At 40.1% G+C, this 24949-nt stretch overlaps 1 protein-coding gene across 4 annotated transcripts in view; it reads left to right on the forward strand.

The window, feature by feature from the left end:
* TBX15 (T-box transcription factor 15) overlaps positions 1-24949 on the forward strand; it is a 145544-nt gene that overhangs the window by 48043 nt on the left and 72552 nt on the right. Inside the window, exons 1-2 of one of the 4 annotated variants that reach the window (XM_036768096.1) lie at positions 15136-15284; positions 17597-17769. The exons of 2 other annotated variants lie outside the window; for them this stretch is intronic. In XM_036768096.1, coding sequence (XP_036623991.1) covers positions 17697-17769 — 73 coding nt within the window. In that variant the 5' untranslated portion in view covers positions 15136-15284; positions 17597-17696. Of the gene's footprint in view, positions 1-15054; positions 15285-17596; positions 17770-24949 lie in introns of those variants that run through there. One more of the 4 variants, XM_036768097.1, reaches the window with a different exon arrangement.

The following is a 24949-nucleotide window of genomic DNA, read 5'->3' on the forward strand; positions in this document are numbered from 1 at the left end:
TTCAGTTCCCTTGTTAACAGGCTTTTGTCCACAAGAGGACAAGAGAGGACCCATTATTGATGGTCTCTGATTTTTTCCCCTCTCCTGGGGCTATCAGAGCTGCTTCATGCCTTGGTCTCAATTTATCTTTCGTATTTATGATCTTTGGAAATGAGAGAAGGGCCACGTACCTGACTCTTCATTTGGTTCTGTGATATTACGGCTTCTTCTTATCTCAATTTGATTCTTTGGTCAAGAAAGTCAACTGGAGAACCCCTTAGCTTTTCCTTGGTCCCAATGGCGTATCCTAAATCTAAGCCTGGCTTCTAGTCCTGGCTCGGCCCCTTATTAACTGTATTACCTCCATCACGCCATTTTGAACTCGATTTCTTCATCTATAAAACTGGGATAATGACATCTGCACTGCCTCTCTCATAGGGGTGTTGTGAGGATCAAATGACAGAACGTTTGTGAAAGTGTTATATAAATAAAAGATATTATTATTGTTGTTATAATTATTATTGTTAATAATTAGCCAGGCTTACTGTCTGCCAATGTGGGGTATTTTAAAGAGTTTTGACTAGTCTGGTCTAGGGCTCAAAATAGAGGCAGAAAGTCAGTCAGTCAATAAACACTTACTAAGCACCTACTATGTGCCAGGCACTGTGCTAAGTTTTAGGAATTCAGAGACAAAAGATAGCCTCTGCCTTCAAGGAGCTAATAATCTAATGTCTTCTGTCACCTCTGTTTTCTTTCTTACTACCTTCTTACCTTGACTGACTCATTGAATTATAGGAGGTGAATAAAATCATATAGGATCACATTAGAACTGTAGGGGAAATTAGAGATGATTCAGTCTAAGTCCCACATTTTATAGAAAGGGAAACTGAGTCTGAGAGAAATGTAATGATGTACTGGAATGATGTACTGGTCACTGGAATAGAAAGTCAGGTTTTTGGGCTTCAAGTCCTGTAACATGGCATGCTAATTTGAGGTTGGTTTGCATTTCTGAAAGAATCATTACTTTGTCTGCACGTGTTTCAGTCAGTGTGAATATTCTGTGTGCCCTGGTGTTACTGAAAGCAAAGGGCAGAATTTGAATTTGCCATTGGTGTGGAGAGAGAGAGAGAAAATGACTTAATGACATTTATGAACCAACTGATAGCAAACGTCTTGAGTCTCACAACGTATTCCTGTCAACTTGCCTTTCTCTAATCAGAGGCCTGGTTTAGGAGACACAGAAAAGTCAGTATTGGGTCCGTGTTTAAGAAAACAAACAAACCCAAATATAACCACCTTCCCCTGCCCCCACTTCTGCCCTCCCTTTCCTTTGGCCACCTGCCATCTTTTTTCTTTCCTTTTGGAAGCCAGTACTGAGGTCTGGCTCAAACCAAGGCTGGGATGTTCCATTTCTTCAAAGCCTGAAGGTCCTTGGCTAAGCTCGACCTCTTCTGGTGGTTTCCTAGGCCTTGTTTTTCTTCACTCAGATACAGTAGAGTTTCAGATAAACAAGAAGGCTTTGGCTTCATCTTCTGTGGTCCCCGGTAAGGTCAAAGAAACACTCCAGGTCAGCTTCTCTTCCAGCCACAGAATAGCCATTCTTCTGTCTTCCAGGTCTCATCTCACTAGCAAACTGGCAAGATCCTGCCTTTCTCATAACCTCAAGATAAACTTGACCCTCATTTTCCTCCTACTCAGTGCTTCCTTAGCAATTTTCCTTGCCCTTGATAGTCAGTCAAGATTTATTGAGCATCTACTTTACAAAGAGGAAGCACAAGACACTTTCCCTGCTATCAGACTACAAAAGTCTTTATTACCCTTTTATTGCACAAACCTCATAAGCAAAACCGTAAGTTTAGCATTTTAGAAAAAAAATTTGCTGATTTTCTCTCCTGCCTCAGATGTACACTATAAGAAAATAAATAAAAGGATATTTTTATCTATGTTGTTGGCCTGGCATAAATGAATGCTCTTCCCACATAAGTGGGTCAGTGATTAGTTGAACTAGTCTGGCAAAATGAGAAATCAGTATTATTTTTATTTGTTCCTGTTTTGAGAGGTAGTGTGGAGTAGTAGATGGTGAGCTGGACCATCTGAGTTCAAGTGTTGCATCTGACACTCAGAGCTTGAGCAGCTCAAGGCATTAGATTTAAGCTCTTTGAAGACAGGAACTGTGTTGGCCTTTCTTTGTATTCTCAGCACTTAGTCCAGTGCCTGGCACATAGTAGGTGCTTAATAAATTCACATCCAACCTGACTCCATGTTTCACCACCTTGGGCAATTCTCTGAGATAGTCTTTTGCTTACAAGCTGATCTGCCTCAGTGGAGGGAGTCATCACATCAGGGGAGTTCCCCATATTGATGAAATCAGAGTCTGGACAAACAAACAGACAAAATCCATCTCTGTCTTACCAAGGAAGGAAGCCCAAGCTAAGATATAGGAATGATGCACAGAGCCACCACCACAGGCAGTCATCACTGAACTTGTTCTGGATTATGGGAAGCTTGCTTCCAGTGAAGCATCGAAGCCTCTTTCTGCCAGACCTCAGAGTCTTTATGGATAGGCCACGTCTATGTAGTACAGTGGAAGCAAGCACCAGCCTGAAACTCCACTTACTTGAAACTAAGTCTCTTTGCCAAGCCTGGGTTAGGCTCAATACCTTTTGTTTCACTCTCTGCAGCTTGGTCAGGGAGATGAGCTGGGGGTAAGGGCCCTCACCTGAAGGTCTTGTCTCTATCTCAGAGCCGTGATTAGCATATAGCTAAGGGCCTAGTTATGTCTAAAGTACCACCATGGGGCTGGTTGTATCTACCCTCTTTTCTCAAGTACATCATGAGACTTTCTTAGCTGATTGTCTGCAAATCCTACAGGCTTCTTGAAGGTGGTTTTGGTCTCCATGGGTAGTGGGAATCCAATACACACAAAATAATCGAAGGCCACATGTGACTAAGTAAGTGTTCAACTGAATGGCAGAGATAATCAGTGTATTAGGATTCAGAGAAGGGAAATATAAACCAGGGCTGGGGGCATGTCCAGGGAAACTTAGAGTTGGAAGGAACCTCAGAGGTCATCTGGTCATTTGACAGATGAGGGAACTGAGGCCCAGTCAGGTGATTTGTCTCACCCAAGACAGTAACTGGCAGATGCAGGGTTTGAACTCATCATCCTCCAACATCCAATGTAGTGCTCTGCTCCGTCCACTTATACTAGACTGAGACGGACCTTGAAAGGTGTATAGATTTTCATTTGTTATCTAATTTTTTTTCTATTGCCCGGAGTTAGTTTTCTCATTTTTTTTGATGGGTCAAATTGTCCTATATGTATGTATACAGATGTATATGTATCTACCCACACATGTATGTAATTTAATATATGTAATGTATATATAGGCATATGTACACAATGCACATAAGTATACATGCCATATACCTATATTAAGTGCATGCATATACGTGTGTCTACGTATATGTATATGTACATACACACCCACATATGTGTATGTGTATATAGTATATGTACATATCTACATTTGTGTACATGGATGCACAACACATACCTATACACACATCCACTCCTGTGGATATGTGTATATATGTGTATGTATGTATATATATATATGTACGTACATGCATATATACATATATACACACAATATTTATCTGTTTACATTCTGTATCTTCCCAGTAGAATATAGGCTACTTGAAAGCAGGGACTGTTTTTAGTTTTGTCTCCTTATACCCTAGTGCTTAGCAAAAGTGCCTTGCCAGGGAACCAAATGCTTGGTAGTGGTGATGCTGGCAGTGAGAGTGATGGAGCAGGTGGGTACATACAGTACTCTGACTTTTAATTATCGGGACGATCTAAATTTGTGGATGCTGTCTCCTGTGGTGGGATGTCTAACCCCTGTTCGTAGTTGGTCTGGTGTGCTTTTCCCCCTTAATGGCGGTATGGCAGGGGAGGAGATTTTCCCTGCTGTAAAGCAGATGTGGGGTAAAGGGGGTGTTTTTATGGATCTCACTACAATATGTGTGGTTTCACCATTTGTTTCATGTTTGGCAGTTGGGGATTGTGGTTTTGCTGTTCATTGCTTGACGGGCTAAGACTGTGACACATAAGTTGTCTCATGATGGTATTGTTGTTTCAATGTTAAAATTTAATGCAGTATAAAAACGGGTGATGTGGCTTTCCATGTGACTCTGACAGAACGATCTGCAAGGACATTTGCATTCTGGGATACCCCAGAGGTCAGAGGAAGCCATTTTTAATTTGCCACTGAATGTTTTGGCTTCAGTGTCTTAGTAAGCTAGTAATGTTTAGGACCACGAGTCCCCTCTGTCAGCAGAGGCCACATATGGGTGGAGAGGAATGCCCTTGGAGCCAGCTGTCCACATCTCCTCATCACCTAGCTTTTTCTTTTTCTTTTTGGTCCTTGATTGTGCCAGGTACTAGCCTTTCCCTTTCAACATTTCTCTTTTTCCTCTTTTCTTTTCTCTCTTAAAAAAATAATTAGCCCCCATTTATAACCACTTGATAATTAGTTCATATTATTCAAAAAAGACTTTTGGAATTGGCTCCTGGGAGAGAATTGGGTGACAGTGCCTTAGGATGCAGAAGGAAAGACACAGAGAAATTTAGTGATTGGTGTGTAATTTATCAGGAGTCAATGATGATAAGAAAATTAGTAATAGCTTAAATACCATTTTAAAGTTTGCCAAGTGCCTTTTATAAGCATCATCTCATTTGATTCTCACAAGATAGGTGCCATGATGATTCCCATTTTACTGACGTAACAACTGAGGCTCAGAGTGACTTGTCGAGCCACAGAGCTGGTAAATAAATGAGCTAAGATTTGAACCCAAGTCTTTCAGATTCTGAGTGTGTTACTTTATCCTTGATTTTTCTGTCATGCTCTTTGAAGTGACTAGATCTGAGAGGAGAGGTGGTAGCCAGACTTCAGTCTATTTTCCTCTCTTCAGATGTGATTCCAGGACAAAGGGAAGAGGAAGGAAGCACATAAGGCTAATGACCTCTTCTCCAATTCTGGATCTGAGGCGGAAGAATTGATTTTGCTATTGAGATTTGAAAAAAAAAAAACAACAGCTGTGAAATGGACAAATGAAATTCTGTGGTTACCTTTTTTAGGGCAACATTTGCATAACCATCCCTACCGGGGATGCTACAGATTTCTATGAAGGCACAGCTCTCAGAATAACCAGAAAAACTTTATTCTGCGCGGCATGGCTTGCCAAATTTTCAGGAAGTATATTTCTGTCACATCAACATGGAATGATAGAAAGAGCTCTGGACTTGGATACTGATTAGAATTAAAAGACCTATGTTTAAGTCCCTCCTCACTCCCTCTGCGACTCTGTATCAGCCATTAAATATTTATAAACATCAATTTTCTCATCTTTTAAATGGGGATAGTAAAGTCTGTAATACATACTTGGCAAGTTTGTTGTGAGGCTTAAGTGAAATGAGAGGCAGTGTGGCCTTGTGGCTAGGCAGCTAGATAGCACAGTGGGTACGGTGCTGGGGTTGGAATTAAGAAGACTACTTCCTGTGTTCAAATCTAGCCTCAGGTGCTTACTAGCTGTGTGACCCTGGGTAAGTCACTTAACTCTGTTTACCTCAGTTTCTCATGTGTAAAAATGAGCTGGAGAAGGAAATGACAAACCCCTCCAGCATCTTTGCCAAGAAAACTCCAACATATGTTCATGAAGTGTTGAACAGGATTGAAATAACACAATAACAACTGGCCTCCAAGCCAGGAAGACCTTGGTTCAAGTCTTGTCTCTCACTTACACAGGCTACATAGCTCTGGGTAATTCATTTGCCCTTGAGTGTTCAAGGTAACACTATCGTCCAATAGATAGCCAAGAAGGCACCTACCTGCATTGGTAGGAAATGTTACCTGTATTATTGAAATCCTGGTAACCCCAGATAAAAACTATAAATACATAAAATATATAAATCCTTATCCCTCTATAAAGTGTTATAGAAACATCAATTGTTATTATCTGCTCCAGAGTCCCTTATTCAACAGATGAAGGAAGAGAGGCCCAAGAGTGGACATGGCTTATTCAGAGTCCTACAGGTAGGAAGTGGCAGAGCTGGGTTTCTATCTCAGTTTGCCCGATGTCTTCTGTCTCTGAAGTCAGTCATCTTTCCTCTGCAGCAAGCTGCTTCTTTTCTTGTTTACCCTAGCCTCAGGCTTCTGGGCCTGGCAGAATTCCTCCCTCCCCATGCCTCAGCCAACATGGCCAGTGCAACCCCACGGGTCTTAAATCTGGCCTCTGCCAGACCCTTGGTTTTTGTGTGGGATTCAGCCATTGGCCGATATTTAGATACTGCGTGTGTCCCCTCAGCTGGAGCCCTGAAAGTGCTGGCATGGCATTCCTGGAGGAGCCAAGCAACTTAAAAGAAAGTGCCGTAAAGTAAATCACCAGGACTGGATGATTTTCATCCAAGAGTTGGGGAGGAAATGAAGTGTGAAATAGCGGGGATACTGATGAAGACATTAGTTCTTCTGTACAACAGCAACTGTTCCAGAGTAGGGCAAGGCTGCTAACATGGTGACCTTATTGCTAGAGGGGAGAGATTTGTGGCCTAGCTGGCAGCTTTGGCCCATCTAGGCCACTTGGAACCAGGAATGCAAACCCTAGCACAGACAACCGGACTTTTCTTCCCTTAAAGCAGCTAAGTGGGACCTTCCCGTTGGTTCGATCATGGTGGTCTTACTGAGGAGTCCTTAGGAATTGAGATGCTCTGTGTTCTACTGTGAGTGCCTGTGGAGATGTAGAATTTGGGGTGGAGGTGGTGATGTATTAAGACTGTAAGACGTAATCACCCCCCCTACTCAATAAACTCCAGTGGCTTTCTATTGCCTGCAGGCAAAACTCTGGCATTCAAAGCCCTTTATAACCTAGCCTCTCTTAGTCTTCCTACAGCTTAATCCATGACACATAGCCTCCAGTTCAGTGACACTGGCCTCCTGGCTGTCCCATGAACAAGACATTCCATTCCTGAGCATTTTCTCTGGCTGTTCCTTTTACCTGGAATGCTCTCCCTCCTCCCCTCTGGCTATTGACCTTCCTGGCTTCCTTTAAGGAATCCTACCCCTACAGGAGGCTCTTCCCAACCCTTCTTCATTCCAGTGCCTTTCTTCTGTTAATTAGTTCCTATTTACCCTGTATAGAGCTTGTTTTGTATATTTTTGTTTACTTGTCCTCTCCCCCAAAAGATTGTAAGCTACTGGAGGGTAGGGACTGTCTTTTGCCTTCTCTGTGTCCCTGTGCTTAGCACAGTATCTGGTACATAGTAGGCACTTAATACATGTTTATTGAATGGAAATTAAACAAGAAAGAGGATGAAATTTTTAGTAAGTAGTCTTGGGGTGCCAGGTAGATCGGTGATTGGCAGAGAAAAATAGAAGTGTGCACCCCCAAATAGAACTGCGCTGAATCCAACCAGTGAGAACCTCCCCTCCCCTACTTTCTTCACTTGGCACACAATGATGGGAGGTATAATTTTTAAAAGATATCCTGAGAAGTGAGTCAATTCATGATCACTTATAGGATATTTGAGGATACTGAAGAATGTGATATCCATCTGGAGGTAGAAAGGATCTCAGAGGTCGGTGAGTACAAGTCCCTAGCTCCATTGATGAGGAAACTGGAGTCTGGAAAAGGAGTTTAAGTGACTTGCATAAAGTTACACAAGGCACAAGTATCAGAGGGGGAATTTGAACCCAGGTCCTCTGACACCGAGACTCTGGTTCATTTTACAACTGATCAAACCTAAAGCAATATCCCTATGGTACAGGGGGAGGAGGTGGGGAGAGAGACTACCAGTTTTCATCTTTTAAATTCTGCCTCCTTCCTGAGGCCCTCCCAGAATCTCTTGGCCAGTAAAGCTGTCCAGGCTGTATATCATACAACACCATGACTAATAGTTTCTAATGCATTTATCATGTAATGACTAGATCAATGATTTTATTGGCACATGGGGTTCTAAAGAAGGAAACTCCATCCACCAATGCATATCAGTAATTGCTCTGCATATTACAACCTTGGAGGATTGTGTGGGATACCAAAACTCTAAGTTACCTGCCTAGGGTAACTGCAACAGAGGTCACATTTGAAGCCAAGTCATCCCCGGGGCCATGATGGGCCTCCTCCCTGCTAAGACTATACAGTAGTTTTCTGTGCTAGCTTCTCATCTCTTCGGTAGACTGTTAGTTTCATGAGGGCAAAGACCAAGACTTAGCTAAGCACCCTTAATCCCTCTCATAGGGCTCTGCACACAGTAGACCCCTAACATCTATTTTGTTGAATTATGATCATTTTCTCTTTTAGAGCTAAGTATTCCCAAAGGAGGGAAGGTTATATAGATTAGTGGTCAGTAGAAATAAAACTAAAGGCCATCTGACGGGGCGGGAAGAGTGCTGGAAACCTGGGTTTGAATCCCGGCTTCATCTTGAATTCATTCTTTAGATCGATTGAATTGATTAATTAGTTGGTAGATTTTTTTCTTCTCTGGGCTCCAGGTTCTTTATCTATAGAAGATGAGAGGAAATGAGATGACAGGATCTCAAAGTTTCATTCCAGTTCTAAAAAAATATTCTCATGAATACATTTTGCTTTGTGGATAGTTTGACCTCTGGATAGTGAAGTTCAAACTCTTCCAGAGGTGGTCATTTGTCCTACTTAAATCTGTTGATAGCATAAGCAACATGACCAAACACCATTAGGTTTGGGGCCTCTATAGTGAAAGTCACAATAATGGCATTAGGTTGGAGCAAGGTCTGTGATCATTGACTGTGGGTGAAACAACATGTACCATTACTCCAAAAAGGCTCATTAATTTTGAGAAACATTTGATCCAGCAGTCCCCATCTCCTCCCTGGGAAATTGGGGCATGTAAATGCATGAGCGGCTCATTTCTAGTATGAGGAAACGCTTATTGGGATTGCTTGGGGGGGATGGGATGGTCTATATAATTAAGCGTTATCTTCAGTAGAGACTATACAGCCACCATCACCCCTGGGTCTTGTAGTAGGATGGGGTTGTTGCAATGAACATTGGTTAGATGAGCCCTGGACACATGCAGAAGTCATAGTTAATGACAGAAACCAGGGGGTGTGCTGTGGAAAAAGCCTGAGACTGAGAAGTAACAAATAAGGATGCTGGTTCCAGAATCTCTATCCATTGGCCGTATGACTTTGATTGAGTGTCTTAGAGTTAAAGATCTTATTTCTGGAAACGGTTCAAGAGAAGGATTCAAAGCATGCTAGACTTGGTGGGAACCAACAACGGTTAGTTCTAGTTTCTTTTTTTAGGCAAATAAAGTAGTATTCCTATTTTAAGGATGAAGTGATTGAGGTCCCTGAGAGGTTCAATTTAACACATGTTTACTGGGTACCCAGGTCTGTGCTGTGTGCTATGGATACAAAGACGAAAATGAAGCCATATCTCCCCTCAAGGAGCTTACTTTTTACTGAGGGCGGTAGGAGGGCAGGAACGAAGGCCTTCTGATTTCTACCAAATGTTCTGTTTTTTCCGTCATACTTTTCTGAACTTGTTTATTATCATAAAAACTAGAATAATAATTCTTGCTTTATTTACCACACAAACAAGGTATGAAGATCAAATCGTATACTATATATGAATATCTTATTTAAATATAAGATATTGTATTGTTAATAATAAGATAGAAATAGAGACTGGACTTGTTATTTCATTGCCATAAGGAAATATTAGGTGAGGAAACTCCCTCCACCAATGAAGATTATCATCTTTTCCAAAACTTAGGATATAAGAGAGTTGCCTAGTCCCTACTGCAATGAGAAGTAAAGGGATTTGCCCAGCGTCACATAGTCAGAATGTCTTAGAAGCAGCACTTGAGTCCAGGTCTTCCTGGCTTTGAAATATATGTCAGAAACAGGGACAGAGCTACTGGTAATTGTATGCAAAATAACCAGTTTTTTTTTAAAGAGAAATGTGATGTTTATGGGAAAGAAATATTTAAATAAACAAATAAACCATAATGCATCCACTGTAACCACATACATTTCCTATTTATCAGATGGCAAAAATGGAGTTTATTCTATATTTTCTTTATGTGAATGTTAGTAAAGAGCACTCAGTTGCTAAGTAGTAATATAGGCATAGTGTTTGAATGAATTCTCATAGATATGAGGAGGCAGGGCAGTATCAGTGGTATACCAATCTACAGACACAAACCAGGATGGGGAGGCAGCATATTGTAGTGGAAAGAATATTGGGCAGGCTGTCAAAAGACATGGGTCATCTTCTTGACCCTTGTACTCATTTCCTGTGTGACTTTGGCTAAGTAGCTTCCCCTCTTTGGACCTCAGTTTCTCCATCTGTCACATGAGGGTATTGGGCTGGATTCTTCCAGATCTAATGTTCTGTGCATTTATATTTTATTCTCTATAGATGGTATTATTGGACTGAACATTATGTGGCAAGATTTGGTAAGCTTTCCATAGTGGAAAACACTGTTGAATTGTCCTAAGCACTGCTTAGGATCCATTAATATGGCCCTAGGACCAGAAAAGGTGCAAAGAGGATTGGGAGCCAGAGTAGCGCTCTAGGGAGAAAGTTGACTCGGGGTAGGGTGGAGTGTCCATGTAGTGTTACCCCTTGCAGAAGAGTCCTGTGTTCCCAGGACCCCTGAAGGCGAGTCTGTTGTGCAGGATAGAAGCAGTGAAGCTGTGTGTCTCTTCAAACAAACTGTGGTGATTTTTCTGTGTCTTTGTTGATACACATTTGCATGCCAGTGAAATTTTCCATGAGGAAGATCGTTTTAAGAGCAGTAGAGCCAACTGTCTAGTTCCAGTTAAATTTTTTAACACCAAACCACCCAAAGACATAAACAAGTCTGTCTTTGGTGGGGAAAGGTGGTGTAAATTTCAGCTACTGTGTTAGTCTAGTGTTTGGAAAGAGTTAATGCTTCTTCATACAAAGAAACCAACTTATATTTATAGAACATTTGTCCACTGGAAAGAGGAGCTTGAATTTGGTGCAATGGAGATAGCCTTGGATTTGAAGTCAAAGAATTTGGGTTCAAATTTTGGCTCAGTCACTTACTATCTGTCAACTTTGAGCCAAGTGCTTAACTTCTCTGAAAATGTCTTCTCACCTATAAATCGAAGAGTTGGATTAGATGGCCTCTGGGGGCCCTTCTGAGTCTATCGGAATACAATCTGGTTGACCAACTGAATAGTCTATGCAATAGAGTAAAATGTGCTGTGGAAAATGCCAACATTTCTAACTTTAAGAAAACAAGACACAAGAATTAGATCTTATATAAAAGATACATTAAAGGGTGAATGAACACTCCTTTTACAGATATCCTTCACTATTCAAATATCATTCATTGAAGGCGTCCTCTAAATAGTTGATATACTTGGTACATTTCAAATAATTAGGTATAAAATAATTTGATTTACTTATGATATTCAGAAATCGATACTGAGCTATCACATGAAATAATGCATATTAAACATTTTATACACCTGTAAACATTATTTTAGTTCAAATGATTATTATATCTATAGTTGCTTTTATAGTGTCAAAGCTATGGATACTATTTATATAACCACAAGGCAGTGTTGTGTAGTAATGAAATATTGGTGTTGCAGTTACGAAGGCTCGAGATCGAGATCTGTTTCTGATATTTACTGGGTGACTGTGGGCAAGTCACTTAACCTCAAGGTATCCTAGATCATTTTCTATAAATTACAGATGGATTGCTGATCTGCATGGGGAGGGGCAGGGAGAGTTTCCTCACTGGGAATTTCCCCCACTGATGGAAACACAGGTCTGGACCAAACAAAAAATCCCACATATAACTTTATAATCAGATCAAATGAGATGCAAATTATAAAAGGCAGCTAGCACAGTACCTGGCACATAGTAGGTACTATATAAATGCTCATTACACTATACGTGTGTGTGTATATATATATATATATATATATATATATATATATACATACATACACACATACCTATGAGTGACAGATACATATGTTAATGATCAATACCTATTTACATATACATATAGCATATATCTATATCTCTGTTAGGTGGCACCATAGATAGAGTGCTGAGCCTAGAGTCAGGAAGACTCACCTTCCTGATTTCAAATTTGGCCTCAGATACTTACTAGCTGTGTGATCCTGGACAAGTCACTTCACCCTGTTTGCCTCAGTTTCCTCATCTGTAAAATGAGCTAGAGAAAGAAATGGCAAACCACTCCAGTATCTTTGCCAAGAAAACCCCAAATAGGATTACAAAGAGTCAGAAACAACTTAAAATGACTGAACAACCAACAAAAAATGACTGTATGCATATTACTAGTAGATAGAGAGACAACTTTGGAATCAGAAGAGCCTGGGTTTGAGTCCTGCCTCTGACATGTACTGACTTTGTGATCCTGGGTAAGTCATTCAACTTCTCGGTGCTCTAGGAAACTCACTTGTATTGGTAGAAAGCACTTCTTTATCTATGGGTTCCTGACACTAATGAAATCACAGGTCATCACTATCCTTATAATTAAATGAGATCTACACATTTTGTGAACACCACATAAAATATTACGGTTTATTTATTTGTTTATTTATATTTTCAATTTCATTGATAATTACATGCATTAAAAAACTCTTTAATCCAATTTTCCTCTTATCCTATTCTTTTCTTGTCCTCTAAAAATGTTGTGGTGGATTTTATTGTAATTCAATTTATTACTGATAGTACTTGCTTTACACCTGGCTTAATGACTAAAATGTGTTTGGTTGTTGAATCAGTTTTGATTATATGCAGAATACAATCTATAGAGTTGTACTGTAATGTATACAATGGCACATACGCCATCAATAAGTCCCCATCCTACAGACTTGTGAATTCTTTGAAAAGATTACTTCCACATGCTCCCCAAACCACTTAAGATTTTTGACTGGTTGGTGGTCCATTGATTCCATTTATCTGACCTGTCAAAACGCCATCTTTAAACTCCTGTGATGCAGAGAAGCCTGGAATTAGCCAGAGCTGAATTTATTACAGAACAAAGGGAGGTGATGATTAACACACCCATTTGAGCAGTAGGGGGGAAAATAATCCTTGAATGGATTAGATGCCATGATCCTAAAACCACATTCTTTGAGCTATTGGGCTTTTGCCCAGAAATGGGGAGAGGCTAAACAATGATGCCTTTTAAAAGACAGGGTGTCTCTCAAGGACTCAGCCTGGGTTCTGTCCTAGGTCTGTTGGACCGATCAGGGACAGTGGAACAAGAAGATGGCGGTGGTGGTAAGTCATGTTTGGGAGCTGCCTTTCACCTGTGGGGCAATGGAACTGAGCTTATAGACCACATGGTTCTTAATTTGGGGTCCACAGACCCCCTAAGAGGTCTATGTATAGATTTCAGGAGGTCCATGAACTTGGAAGGGAAAATCCCTATCATTATTTTCATAACCTCTAACTAAAACTTAGCATTTCTTTTAATTATTTAAAAAACTTTATTCTGAGAAAGGCTCCATAAGCTTCACCAGACTGCTAAAAGTTTCCATGTCCAAACAGACTTACTGATATAGAACTTGCTTGTTAGTAAGCATTTTCTCTTCTCTATTATTTTGTTATTTTAATTTTTTAAGTTTAAATCTTGTAATGATGCTTCATTATACTGTGGATTATTGATAATTATAACAATGGATCACAAAATCAGGCACATTCTCCTAATCTGTTAAGTTTGTTTTGAGTTTGGCTTGGCAATGGACTACATATGTGGATGGCATCCAAGTAGCCACCTAAGGGTGTGAAGTTCATCACCAGAATGTTGAGCCATTGGTGGGCATTTTTTTTAATTTGGCCAGAGTAACTCACAAAGACTATCCCAAGGTATAAATAGAATGGTGCTCTGTGTTGAGGTGAAAGGAATACCCACAACAATAAAATCATATTTCTTCTGAAATACAATGACTTTTAAAATTTGCCCCTATGAAGATGACACCAAGAGATGATTGAATTTGGGATAATATAGTGGATAGTGCATTGGACTTGGAGTCAGGAAGTTCTGGGTTCAAATGCTGCCTCAGACACAACAGCTGGGTGAACCTTGGCAAGTCATGCCCTCTTCATGCTTCAGTTTCCAAGATGGCGGGGTTGGACTTGATGGTCTCTAAGGATCCTTTCAGTTCTAATTCTATGATACCAGGATAGTTTTATCATGTTTCAATCAATCAAAAAGCATTTGTTGAGCACCTATCCTGTTCTAGGCACTGGGGATACAAAGAGAAAGATGGAATCATCTCTGCCCTCAAAGAGTTATATAAAGGGAGAGACAACTTATGCAAATAAATTTACAAACAGAATAAATATATATGGAATGAGTAGGTGCACGGGTATTTCCAAGGCTGGTGGAGAGCTTTCTGAGATGTATAATGATGTCAGGCATTTCAGTGAGCTGCCCATGGTCACCCTGAGAGTGGGGGGCCAAGATGGGCTCTTCCTGGCCACTCAGGAAGATCAAATGGGCCTGAGTTCTTCCAGCAGGTGTTTCCTGAGTGTTTTCCAGTAAACTCTATCTTGGTAACAAAGCCGACAGTCATAAACAAAGCCTGTAGTTGGCTTCCAGAGATTAATTTTCCCACTGATTACCTCTTTATTCCTCCTTTCCTCTGCCCTTTAACTCTGACTTCATAAATAGCATCAACCTTATGGAGATGTGTCCCTGATCTCCTTGGGAGAGGTCTCCAACAGAAGGACACTAGCCCAGGACATGCTACCTGAGCAGGAAGCAGACCATTAGAGAAAAGCCAGTTTGGCCCTCATTCCTGGGGAAGAGGACTGCTTGAATCAGCCCCAGGGGCTCAGGAAATCTCCCTTTACTCTGTGAGGAGCCAGGAGACAGCATCATCCCTGAAGTTTCTAAATGCAGTTCAGGCCGGGTCACTCTGACAAATGCTAAATTGGCCCAGCACGGAGGGATCAGAGTGGGATCTATGACAGCGAGTTTAAATGCCACTGCCTTGGTGCCAGCAGTTTCCCAGGGCTTGAGGGGGTTGGGGGGGTGGGGGTTTGGAAGGACAGTGCAGCTCCATATCAGAGGGCAGTCCTTGCAGGCTTGGCACATGAACAGTGCCATCTCAGTGACACCCGCGATTCCTTCAGAAGGCACCAGAAGTCGAATGACTACGCTAGGGGTTTATAGGGTGTCCTCCTCTGAAAAGCTCACTGAACTTGGGCTGAACTTGGAGGCCACCGTCTCCTCGAAGTAGGTAAGCATGGGGCAGAAGTGTTCCCTGTCCCTCTCTCCGGAGGGGTTAGCTGAGGAGAGGAGCAGGTGGGGCTAAATGGTCTGGATGAGTCTAGTAAGGGAGGTGAAGGAGAGAATACTGAGAACATGTTGGCTTTGAGAATGCAGATCTAAGTCTTTCCCTATAAAGCTACCCTTGAACAGGGATCTGGGAACTTTGTAGTGCATGGATCACTTGAAGGGGAAAGAGCCAACCTCTATCCCCTCTTGTTTGCTACCACCAAAAATTAGCTGCCCTAGGGCTCAGTACCCTTTGAATCACACCTCTCTGGGCATCCTGACTTTTACTATTTTATGCTGAAGTGAGATGTGAGGTGGGGAGAGAAATGTCAGGGAATGAGTGCGTGGGTTGTCTGAGCAGGCTGGATAGGGAGAAGGAAGCATGAGGTATGGGTTTACTGTGCCCAATCTGTGCAAGGCTTTTCAGCCTCAGCGTGTGTGCATATGTATGTATGTATGTACATATGCATGTATGTATGTGTATGTATATACATATATGTTTATGTGTATATGTATGTGTGTATATGTATATATATATATTTCAGTAGCAAGGTCTTGTACTCACCCCTTCCACCTCTTTTTTTTTTTTTTCCCTCCACGAGCTAAAAAGCTCAGATACCCAGCAGAGATGACCTGTGTATTTTGGACCAGCCTGTAAACCATCTGGAGGAGGCATGAGTACTCTGTGAATAAGCAGATTACTCTGGGTTTCAATTGCCTCATCTTCTAAATAAGGGGGTTGAATATGTGTCTAAGTAGGAATGTTCTACAGATTCTGCTTTCTACTATCCTAGAGTAAATTTGGGAGAAATCCTGGTGGTCCCAGGAATCCATAACGATCTTAGTTCTCCCTCCTTTTATCCTCCTCCTCAGTTTTTTCCTTTTGTTAAATTCAGGGGAAAAGCTCCTAGAATTAAAATGTGATAAGTGGTGTACTGGATAGAACACTTAGAGTCAGGAAGTTGAATCTTGACTCCGAGTTCACATCCTGACTCCAACACTCAGTAGCTCCGTGACTCTTACTTAGAATTTTGCGTAACTGTTTTCAGCCCATTTCCTCTTCTGCAAAAGGGGATAAATGATACCACCGACTTCCCAGTGCTATCATGAGGATCCAAAGAGATAACCTGTGGAAAGTGCATTGCAAAGCTTAATGTGCTAGATAAACGCTCGCTGTTGTAAGATCAACAGGCTTCTTTCTCTTTCAGTGCTCACCCTGGAGCATCGATATTGATAGAATTTCTGGATTCTCCTTTGAGGAGACTGCTTGCTCACATGCAAAAACATGCTTTCTTCATTCTGAAACATGCAAGCAGCCCTCTGAAAACTAGCATGTGAATTTTGGATTGTAAATGTATCCAGGTGAATTATTAGCCAAAATCTATGGGTACAGATAGGCTCAAGTGAGTTTTCTGTTTCAGACTCATAGAATATTTTCGTGGGGACCCCAGAGATCACCAGGTAGAGGGACTCCCTCCACTGCATGCCTTTTGTCTTCCCACCTCGTATGATAGTTGCTTTTGGGGGCAAGCTATTTGGCTAACGAGAACCCTTCTATTTGCTTTTTAAAGTTTCTGTGATCATTTAGCTTTTCATAGATTGGTGTCTTATCTCCCAAACTATTTTGCAAGCTCTTTGTGACCAGGGCCTACACTTATATCTCTTTGTATTTGCATTTGGTGGGTACTTTATAAATATTTCTTGACAGTAATACTTGTTTTGATTTGGTCTTGTAACTTAATGGGTATAGGAAACTCTCTCCACTGAATTAGAAAATTATAATCTTAAATAGTTACCTGGGGACAGTGAGGCTAAGATACTTGTCCATAGTTATATAAGCAGTACATATTAGAAGTAGGGCCCAGGTATTTTTGGCTCTATCCACTAGAATGGGCTGTTTGCCCTGTTGTGGTTATTGCAGTGACTGTTGTAAATCTTTCTCAGTATTCTCAGGTTCTCACTCGCACTCCTGTCCACCTTGCTTGGCAGATGACCCCACCTCCAACTTCATTGAAACAACACCTAAAAATTATATGGCAAACATTTGCAAAGCACTTTTCACATGTATCTCATTTGGTCCTCATCCTCACAACATTTGAGATACAAACATTTTTGGTCCAGTCTTACAGATGAGGAAACAGAGATTGTGAGAGATTAAATACTTTTTGGGGGTCTTTTGTGGTTAAATTGTTTCAGTCATGTCCAACTCTTTGTGACTTCATTTGGGATTTTCTTAGTGAAGATAATGGAGTTGTTTGCCATTTCCTTTTCCAGCTCATTTTACAGATGAGGAAACTGAGGCAAATGGCTTTAAGTGACTTACCCAAGGTCACACTCCCACTAAGAGGTTGAGGACAGATTTGAACTTAGGAAGATGAGTCTTCCTGACTCCAGACTCCACTCTCTATCTGCTATGGTGCCACCTAGCTGCTCTTTGGGGGCCACAGGTTAGTAAATGCCCAAAGCAGGGTTTGAACTCGAGTCTTCCTATTACCAAATACAATGAATTCTCCATTATGCAACACCACCTTTCCTGGTGATTGAGAACAACAGGCTTGAACTGCCTCAACTTTTCTCTGTTTCAAAACTTCTGTTCCTTCCCTCTTGCCTTAGGAAAAGAGGTGTTGTGTTCTTGATGCCCACTTCTTTTGGCATTTTGCCAAATTCAATATATATGTTTATTAAGTGCAGGGTAAATTATAATTGTGTGTTAAGAGAAGGGAAGATTGAATCTCTTCTTTGAAAGAATTTAGAACCTAATAGGGAGATGTGCCATATTCAGAAATACCTATGATACAATATAACATATGATGAATGTATTATAAGAGGACAAAGACTGTTATGTGAATTAGAAGAGAAATTCAAAGAAAAATATGGCATATATGAGAGGGCAAAAATTATTATAGACTGGTGTATCAGGGAAGGCTCTGTGGAGAAACTGGCATTTGAGAGGAGCTTTAGAGAACAGTAAGAATTTCTGAGGGGGAAAGGAGATAGGAAGCAATATGAACCAAAGCATAGCAGCAAGAAATTGTGGCATTTATAAAGAAAATAGAAAATAATCCATATTGGAAATAGCGAAGAGTATATAGAGGGGAGTGGCATAAGATAAGGCTGGGAAGGTAGGATGGCACTAGATTATAGAGGAATTGGAATGCCAGGACAAGGAATTTAAGAGGAATTGGTAACAGGGAATCATTGGAGGGTTTTGAGTAGAGCAGTAATATAAACATGTTTATGTATGGGAAAGATCAACCAGACATTGGTTTGACACTTTGAAGTAGCAAGAGATCTAACCAAACTGTCCTCAGCACATAACACTCCATCTCCCTCCATACTTTTCTTTGCACAGAATGTCCCCCACTTTTGGAATGCCCTCCCTCCTCACTTCTGCCTCTTAGAATCCCTAGTTTCTTTCAAACTTTAGCTTAAATGCCACCTCAAAATGAGTTCTTTCCCCATCTCCTTTGCTGCTAGTGCCTCCCCAACAAAACTGCCTTGTATTTTTTTTTGTATACTTTACCTGTTGTCTTCCCCACCCCCATAAAAATTCTGTGAGATCAAGGACTATTTCAGTTTTGTCTTTGTATCCTCAATACCTAGCACAATGCCAGGTACATAGAAGGTGCTTAATAAATGCTTCTTGACTGATTGGTTGAGAGATCAGAGAGAGGAAACCCCATTGGAAGAGTATTGCTGAAGTGTAGGTGGATAGCATTGAGGGGGTCTGTATGAGGGTATTGACAGTGAAAAAAAGAGCAAAGGTTTGATTGGATATAGGAAAGGATGGAGAGGGAAGAAATGCAGACAGTGACGATTGTTTGAACTCTATAGACTAGCTTAATAGTGGTTCAATTGGCAGAAAGAGTGAAGTCATAAGAAGCATATTTTTGGGCAAACAGAATAATTTTGGCTTTGGACATACTGAATTTGAGGTACTTAAGAGTACTTAAGGGACAATTGGAGATGTTCTGTAGGTAGTTATTATGGGTTACAAACATGGAAGAAAAAAGGAGGACTGAAGATATTATCCTTTATCCTTTCTCACTGCCCCTCTGTAGACTAAAGAGAGAGACTCTGTTTCTCTCTGTCCCTCTGTCTCTGTCTCTCTCCCTCTGTCTCTGTCTCTCTGTCTCTGTGTGTCTGTGTGTCTGTCTGTGTGTCTCTGTCTCTCTCTCTCTCTCTCTCTCTCTCTCTCTCTCTCTCTCTCTCTCTCTCTTTCTCCCCCACCCCCTTCCTTCCATCCTATCACTTTGTCTACAAATGTGATTAGGGCTCTTTTAACCTAAATCAACAAGCAATCATTCCCTGTGATTTCCTTTAGTGGCCATCCTGTCTTTGTCTCTTCTTTCAATGTAAAACTTCTAGAAATAGTTGTCTGTCTGGACTTGATGTCTCCCCTTCCTTTCCATCCATACAACCACTCAAACCTTTGTAATCTTGCTTTAACGGCTACCACTTTACTGAAACTGCTCATGGATTTATGACATCTTTCAGTTCAAGAGGTCAGTTACATCAACTTATATCTGTATAGGAATCCTTCCCTTATAAAAGATCCACAGGTGGTCAATCAGTCTTTGAGAACTCTCTTGTTGAAAAACTCAGTACCTCTCAAGGTCATTTCACTTTTGTGTAGTGGGAATTGTCATGAAATTAAAAAAAATTATCTAACATAGAACATAAAACTGCCTTTCTGAAGTCTTCACCAATTGCTCAAAACTCTGCCAAGCAGATCAAGTTGAATCCATCTTTCATATGAGAGCCTTGCAAATACTTGAAGACAGCTATCATGCTGTCGCTAGATCTTCACTGTTCCAGGATGTCAACATCCCTTGTTTCTTCAAATGGTCTTCTCATGGCTTTTTCCCCCATCCAGAAAGCCACCCCTTATAACAACTGATCTTATAGCTCAGACTCAGAGAACCTCACTATCCTGATTTTTGTACTCTGGATGTTTTCTTAGTTTTCTAAAATGTTTGCCCAGAATTGAACACTAGCATTGGCTTTAGTGTTAGATAACTAAGGTTCAAATCTCATCTCTGAAGCTTACTCCCTAGATGACCTTGGGCAAATGATATAGACTCTATGTTCCTCAATTTCCTCTACTGTTAAATTAGGGGGTTAGATGGCCTCAGAGATCCTTGCTAGGTCTCCAGACATGGTCTGACCAGGGCACAATATGACAAGAATATCATTTCTTGTGTTTTAGAAACTATATCTCTCTTATGGAAGTGTAAGATCATATTAGCTTTTTTTGACCATCATATTGTGTTCCTTGAAATAAAATTTTATTGACACCTTTTGTCTCTTCATTCCCTTTATTTCCCATTATATCTCTCCTTCTCCCCTCACCCAGAGAGCCACCCCTCATAATGAAGAATGAAAAAGATTTCAATACGGCAAAACCGTATTGAAAAAAGTCTGGCAATACATCTGTTTGGCCCATACACTTGGTCTTTCACTTCTTCAAAGAAGAGGGAATGAGGTGCTTTCTTATAACTCTTCTTTGGGACTGATTTTGGTTATCGTACTTTCACAGAGTTTAGTTTCAATTGGTTTCCTTGTCTTGTTCTTTTCATTTATGTTGTGATAATTATTGTGTATTTTGTTTTCCTGTTTTTTACTTTACATCAGTTCATACAAGTTTTCCCATGAATTTCTGTATTTGTCATAATCATTGTTTTTAAAGCTCAGTGACATTCCATTACACAAATGTACCACAACTTGCTTAGTCGTTGTTTCCCATTTTTGCACTAGAAACAGTGCATTGTTTTGGTTTCTACGGCCCCCCCTTTCCCATCATTCACTTTCTTACAGTAAATGGCTAGCAGTTGAGTCTCTGGGTCAAAGGGTATAGACATTTTAGTCACATTTCTTTTGGTTGCACAATTCCAAATGGCCTTCTAGAATGACTGGGTCAATTCACAGCTCCATCAAAAGTGCATTACTGTTCTTGTCTTTAATCAATTCCTTTAACTTGGATTGTTCCCATCTTTTGTTATCTTTGCCAATTTTCTTGTTGTGAGATAAAACCTCAGAGCTGTTTTGATTTACAATTCTTCTTTTTGAAAATTATTTGTTTATATCCCTCAACAATTTGTCTTTGGGGAAGTGACTTTTAGTATTATATATTTTTGTTAGTCCGACCTGCAGCTTAAAGTCCATTGGCATAGAATGATCCTCATCAATGGAGATTGATTGTTTGGTGCTCATCAAGTCATGAGTTACACTAGTATATTAGGAAGAGAAAATGGACTAGTAATGTGGGAAGAGCAGATGATCACCAGGGGATAGCTAGAATACTTCACTGGTTCCCTGTTGATGTCAGGAGAAAGTGATAAAGGTTTCTGAAAAATTGGGTTGATTCCCTAAGGTGGACTTTTGGGAGAATATGGACAAGAATCTCACAGGATAGGCAGGCATGGGTAGATTGTGATCTGTATCATTGAGAGAAATCTGAAACTGATGAGATCTTAGGTTCATTTGAGAATCTGAGTGTTGCCTATATTGGAAAGATGGAAGGAAACAAGTATTTACTAAATGCCTACTCTATGACAGGCATTGTACTAAGTCCTTCACAAATAATATCCCATTTTATCCTCACAATTCTGAAAGATAGATGATATTATTATCCCTACTTCATTGTTGATGAAACTGAGGCAGACAATGGTTAAGTGACTTTCTTAGGATTACAGCTAATATCTGAGGCTAGATTTGTCCTCATCTTCTTGATTCCAAGCCCAGCTTACTATCCATGAAGACACCTATTAGATATGAGCCTTATTAGAGATATTTCATATGAAGATTCCCCCCAACCTATGATCACTTCTCTCTTTATCCTAGTTATATTACTTTTGTTTATGCAAAAGTTTTCAATTTAATGTTATTAAAATTATCTGTTTGTTCTACCCCTTGTATAGTTACGAATTCATTCCCTAGCCATAACTGTGAAAGTTCCTGATTTGAGTCTCTTTTTCTTCCCCTTAGTGTAATAATTAATTTTCAGATGACCTGTCCGTTTTATGTTTATTGCATAATATGGTATAAAATGTTGGTCTAAATCCATTTTCCGCCAGATTGATTTCCAGTTTTCCCAGCAATTCTCATCAAATGGGGGATTCCTACCTAGGTGATTTATGTTTTGAGATTTATTGAGCTCAATTATTTTTTATTCTTTCTTGCCTGGTCTGTTCCATTGATTTTCTTACATAATTTTTTAAAATGAGTACAAAATAGTTTTGGTGTTTACTGCTTTGAGGTCTGGATGTAGCACTTCCTTTCCACTTCTGTATTTCCCCCTTATTTTCTTGGGTATTCTACATTGGTTGTTATTCCAAATTAATGTTATTTTTTTCTACTATTGCAAATTATTCCCTTGGTAGTTTGATTAATATAGCATTAAATCTGTAAGTTAATTTTAGGTATGGTTTAATTTTAATTTTATGGCATGGCTTCAGTATGAGCAGTGAATATCCCTTTAATTTTTTAAATTGTTCTTTATCTTTATAAGGAATATTTTGTGATTGTATCTGTACAGGTATTGTATATCCTTTGGTAAACTGACTCCCAGATTATCGTATACATTGTGTAGTTAATTTGAATGGGAAGGCTTCCACTTCTATTATTCTTTCTTAATTATATTGCTGCTACTTAGAAATACTATTGATTTTTGTGGGCTTATTTTGTAACTTGATACTTTGCTGAAGATACTCATTGTCTCATTATAACCTTGCTGACTCTCTAGGATTTTCTAAGTAAAATTTCATGTGATCATCAAAAAGATAATTTTGATTTCCCTCCGCCTATATTTAATTTTTTAAAAAGTTTTCTTGTCTTTTTTTGCAATTGGTAGAGTATTTATAACTATGTCAAAGAACAGCAGGGGAAAGAGAGAATATTTATTTACTCCTGCAGTTACTGGAAAAACATCTTGTGTTTCTCCATTGCATGTAAAGCTAGATTTTGGGCTTAGATGGATATTTTTTGTCATATTGAAAAAAGATCCTTCACTGTCTATATTTTGCCAAATTTTTTGTCATGTTACATTTTTGATCTATATTGAACATTTAGTTCATGACCTCCTCCCTCCCTCCCGTGTATCTTATTGATGTGAATTGCTATCTAGTTACACCTCTTCCACCTACCCTGTCTTCTCTTCTGAGTTCCTATTTCCCTGATTTTTTCATATTCTAACATATTATAAAATCTATGTGAAGTTTTACAGTTAGCATGTTAAGTGTACCCTCTTTACACATGAATGATCTTGTAAACCCTTGCCCTTGTTTGACTGATTATAGGATGTTATCAGACTGGGAAATATCATTGGTGTTGACCAGACGTAGTCTAGCTTTGGCCTGCAAAAGGTGAGGCTTGGACATAAAAGGAGAGGGTAGAACAAAAGAGACAGGATGGAGTAGCAGATTGAGAGCACCTTTCAAGGTTTGGGAAGAGAAGCCACAATAAGTAGCCCAGTTTCAGCCATAGCAGAGACCTGTAGTGTTAGGATTGTGAAATCCATGAGGCTTATATTTGTGCATCCATAGATCTAAGAGTCAGAACAAAGTATGCATGGATTTTTCTTTGATTCACTTTAATTAATTTAAACATACAGATTAATTAAGTACCTACCGTTAATCAACAAGCATTATTAAGTACTTACCATGTGCTCTCATGGGCAGCTAGGTGGCATTGTGGACAGAATTCTGTGCCTGAAACCAGGAAGACTCATCTTCCTGAGTTCAAATCTGGTCTCAGATACTTATTAGCTGTGTGACTGTGGACAAGTCACTTACCCCGATTTGCCTTAGTTTTCTCATCTATAAAATGAGTTGCAGAAGGAAATGGCAAACCACTCCAATATCCTTGCCAAGCAAACCCCAAATGGGGTCACAAAGAGTTGGAAATGACTGAATAACAACAGCGACAAAAATGTGCTCTCACTGGTTACCCTAAAGGATATTTTATTCTACTGGTAGGAATCACATGTAAATTATTAGGTGCATACAAGATGTAAAGAGTAGATAGAAGGTAGTCTCAAAGGGAAAGGTACTAGCAGCTTGAGGGAGACCAGCAAAGGCCTCTGAAGAATTTAGGATTTAGGTCAAATCTTGAAGGAAGTCAGGGACACTAAGAGGCAGAAGTGAAGGGGAAGAGCACTCCAGGCATGAGGGACAGCTAGTGCAAATGCATGGAGATGAGAAATGCAGTGATTCAGTGAAGAGGACCAATGTAGCTAGATTGTAGAGGGAGTCAAGTTGTAAAAAGCTTCAAATGTCAAAGAAGGGATTTTTGTTTCTGGAGATAGTAGGGAGGCATTGGAGCTCATCAAATAAAGGTTCGACATGGTCACCTCTATGCTTTAGGAAAATCACCTTGGCAACTGAGTGGAGGATGGATTGGAATGGGGAGAGATTTGAGGCTGGGATCCCACTTAGAAGGCTATTTTAGTAGTCCAGACAAAAGGTGATAAGGGCCTGAACTAGGGTTATGGTTATGTGATTGGAGGAAAAGGGAACATATACAAGAGATATTGTGAAAGTAGAAATTACAAGATTCAGCATCAGATTAGATATGCTGGTGATTGACAATGAGGAATCAAGGATGACACTGAAATTTTAAGTCATGGGA

This window comes from Trichosurus vulpecula, chromosome 7, assembly GCF_011100635.1.
Source record: "Trichosurus vulpecula isolate mTriVul1 chromosome 7, mTriVul1.pri, whole genome shotgun sequence".
In the NCBI taxonomy this organism is placed as follows: domain Eukaryota; kingdom Metazoa; phylum Chordata; class Mammalia; order Diprotodontia; family Phalangeridae; genus Trichosurus; species Trichosurus vulpecula.